We start from the raw sequence: 2,946 nt of genomic DNA on the forward strand, positions 1-2,946 counted from the left end.
CACGCCCTCCCGTGAACAGGAGGAAGGAGAGGCTAGGCTGGGCTGGGTCATTTTGCCTAATGGGCCACGTGCCCAGTAGATTAGGTATTATGTTTCTCACCTCCTTTTGTTTATTGTTTTCCTTATTTATCTACTGTTTTGTATTTAGTTTAGGTACTAAATGATTTTAGTTAAAGTTGAAACTCCTCACATAATTACCTCCTGATATTTTAGGTGTTGTCCAAAAAGTTTGGGTTATTTAGAAATGTTTGAAACTAAGTTCGTATTTTAATGGGCATAATAAGTGATGCTTGTTCACTTTAATTGTTTCCAGGGGAAATCTAAAAATCCATTAAATGATAGTTCCTACATGGTAACCACTTAGTGAATATTTTCAACCCAACAAACATTTTAATTGACAGTTTTAAGAAATAAAAATTTGACTTGTTATTTGAAATTTGAATTTGACTCCGATTTCATCAAGTGGCAAATTGGCTTAATAAAACGTGATGACATGGTACATTAGGGTGGGTTACTGTAGCTTAATTATCCGGGTGTCACAGAGGGGGTCACCAATGTGAACATTAAGGTAGCAATTGCATAGTTTCGACATGAAATAGGAGCTCCCAAGGGGCTCGCATAACGACCACCGGCTGACACCGAGGCCGAGATGTGTAATGAAGCCACGACAACGCCCGACTAACACCACTCTCCTCTCAGAACAGATATCGTCTCCTACAGCACCCAACATGATATACGAATAAAAACACCACTAGAACATAATTAAAACTCAAGCCAATATAGATAAAATCAAAAAGAAATAACCGACAACTGCTAGATAAAAAAGACAATTCGCGAGTGAAAAATGGCGCAACGAAACGTCGGTCGGCCTCTAATTGTCTCTAGTCCAAAGGGAAACAACATATAGGGAAAACTAGGGTCAGCTGTCTCTTATCTTCTTCTTTGCTCGGTGCCTGTCCGCGCGTAAAAAGGCGCAGAAGTTCCGGTCTCAAGTGTCATTGCGCATTCTGTGAGTATTAAACGACAATTTTTATGTATCATCCCACCCAAATTTGGAAAACAATGAACACCTTCAAGCATTATGTAGGACTAGTTATGAGAAATGTGAAAAAAAAATTGCTCATTCATTAAGTGGATCCATTTATAAGCAAAATACATAGAAGATTTGATCTCGTATTTATTCCCTTTGCCTACAAGATGTACTACATAAAGCCATAAGATTCCTCAAGGTTTGCCAGTGCACGAGCCGAAGCCAGCAGAAACTCAATCCCAACCAAGCAAGAGCGCACACCATGGCAGCCAGGCTCCTCTTCCCTTTCTTCCTCATCCTTCTCGTTGGCTCCCACGGGGCGTTTGCCTCCGTGCAGGAGACGTGCGCGAAGGCGATGGAGGGATCGGAGCACAAGAACCTTGAGTCCTTCTGCGTGACGACGCTCCAGGCGGCGCCCGCGAGCGCCTCCGCGGACGCGAAAGGGCTGGCCGTGATCGCCACGAACCTGACGCTGGCCAACTACACGGCGGCGGTGGCCACAATCAAAGAGCTGCAACGGCGCGGGGGCTGGTCGGACAAGCAGCAGGCCGCGCTGGCCACGTGCCGCCGGCGGTACATCGAGGCGCTGAACGTGGTGCACAGCGCCGTCCACGCGCTGGCCACCGGGCGGAAGCAGGCGTACGTGGCCGAGATGGGCGCCGTCAGGAGGTCGGCCACCGACTGCGACGGCGCGTTCGGTGGTGGCGCCGCCGCGGCGAAGCGGGGGGAGGCGCCTCTGCGCAAGGTGAACGACGACGCGGAAAACCTGACCACCATGGCCATGCTGATCGTGATCACGCTGTAGCGGGCACGTGATACATAGATCTTGCCGTACGTGATTAGCGTCAGGCAGACCGGTCGATGCAGAAGAAAATAACCGAATGTGTGATTTGACTTGTTTGTGCCGTTAAATCCTGTTTGCTTGCTATATTGGGATTTGCTTAGCTCATACTCCTATGTTCTTGTCCCTCTCCTCCATGCTGCCTGCCCGCGAATGAGAAGGAGGGGCCCCGGTCGCTAGCTTCTGAAACTGGCAAGCTCCAAAGGACGCAATACAAGCGTATCAGTTGATCGAGGAGCGGTCTACAGTCACGCACATCTCGTGAAGCTAAATTCCAAAGCCGAATTGGTACTGTAGAATTTGTCATCTTCTGCTTGTCCTTAATACAGAGATTTTTATTTTCAGAGGAGAGAGATTACTTTGCAATAGGATCTCTAGCACATCCCCAAAGTTTTTTTTTGCGAGTTAGCACATCCCCCAAAGTTATGCCCAATCCTCTATATCCGGGGAGGTTTTTGCCCCCACGTCTCGCCACTTGGCCGATGGGGGCTGAGAGGCCTATCAATTGTTGACACGTGCATTTGTTTGGGAGGTTACGGGGTAGAAAACGCGTGTGGCCGTAGGCCTTCCATCAAAATTTTGTTAACTAATTTGCATTTTTCCATGTGTGCTTGGGGTATCTTTAGCATTTTGGTCCAGATTATAGTTTGTTATAATATACTAAACCTGGCTAGGTTTCTTTTACCCTATTTTTTGACTTTTTTCTATCAGTGAAAAACCGGCCATTCGGGTCACGCCACGTTGTTTACTGGGGATATGGCTAGGTACACTTTGGGGGTGGCTCTAGCAATTTCACATTGGATGTGAGACATTTCCCCTGCTGGCACATGGGTTGCATGGTTAACTATGTATTTTTTGTCTGCTTCCTATTTAGATGCATCTGTGAACCGTCATTCGGTTGCATGCTTCCTTGTTTTTTGGCCTTTATGACGAGGTGTGTTGCATGGCTGCCGATTTATCTCCATCTCTCCCGAAGGATCCTATCGAATGCGTGCACGGCTTAACCACCGCTTGGCCGCTATTAGGAGCCTGTAAAAACTGTCCGCGGCAACATCGCCATTCAGTCTGTCGCGGA

At 47.4% G+C, this 2,946-nt stretch overlaps 1 protein-coding gene across 1 annotated transcript; it reads left to right on the forward strand.

Annotated features, from left to right (window-relative positions):
- Window positions 1-1,199: 1,199 nt before the first annotated feature.
- On the forward strand, window positions 1,200-1,942 carry LOC123041447 (uncharacterized). The gene has a single exon (XM_044464052.1). It carries the CDS (start codon window positions 1,293-1,295, stop codon window positions 1,833-1,835), a length of 543 nt encoding a protein of 180 aa, XP_044319987.1. The 5' UTR covers window positions 1,200-1,292; the 3' UTR covers window positions 1,836-1,942.
- Window positions 1,943-2,946: the final 1,004 nt, after the last annotated feature.

The sequence above is a fragment of the Triticum aestivum genome, chromosome 2B (genome assembly GCF_018294505.1).
Source record: "Triticum aestivum cultivar Chinese Spring chromosome 2B, IWGSC CS RefSeq v2.1, whole genome shotgun sequence".
Lineage (NCBI taxonomy): Eukaryota > Viridiplantae > Streptophyta > Magnoliopsida > Poales > Poaceae > Triticum > Triticum aestivum.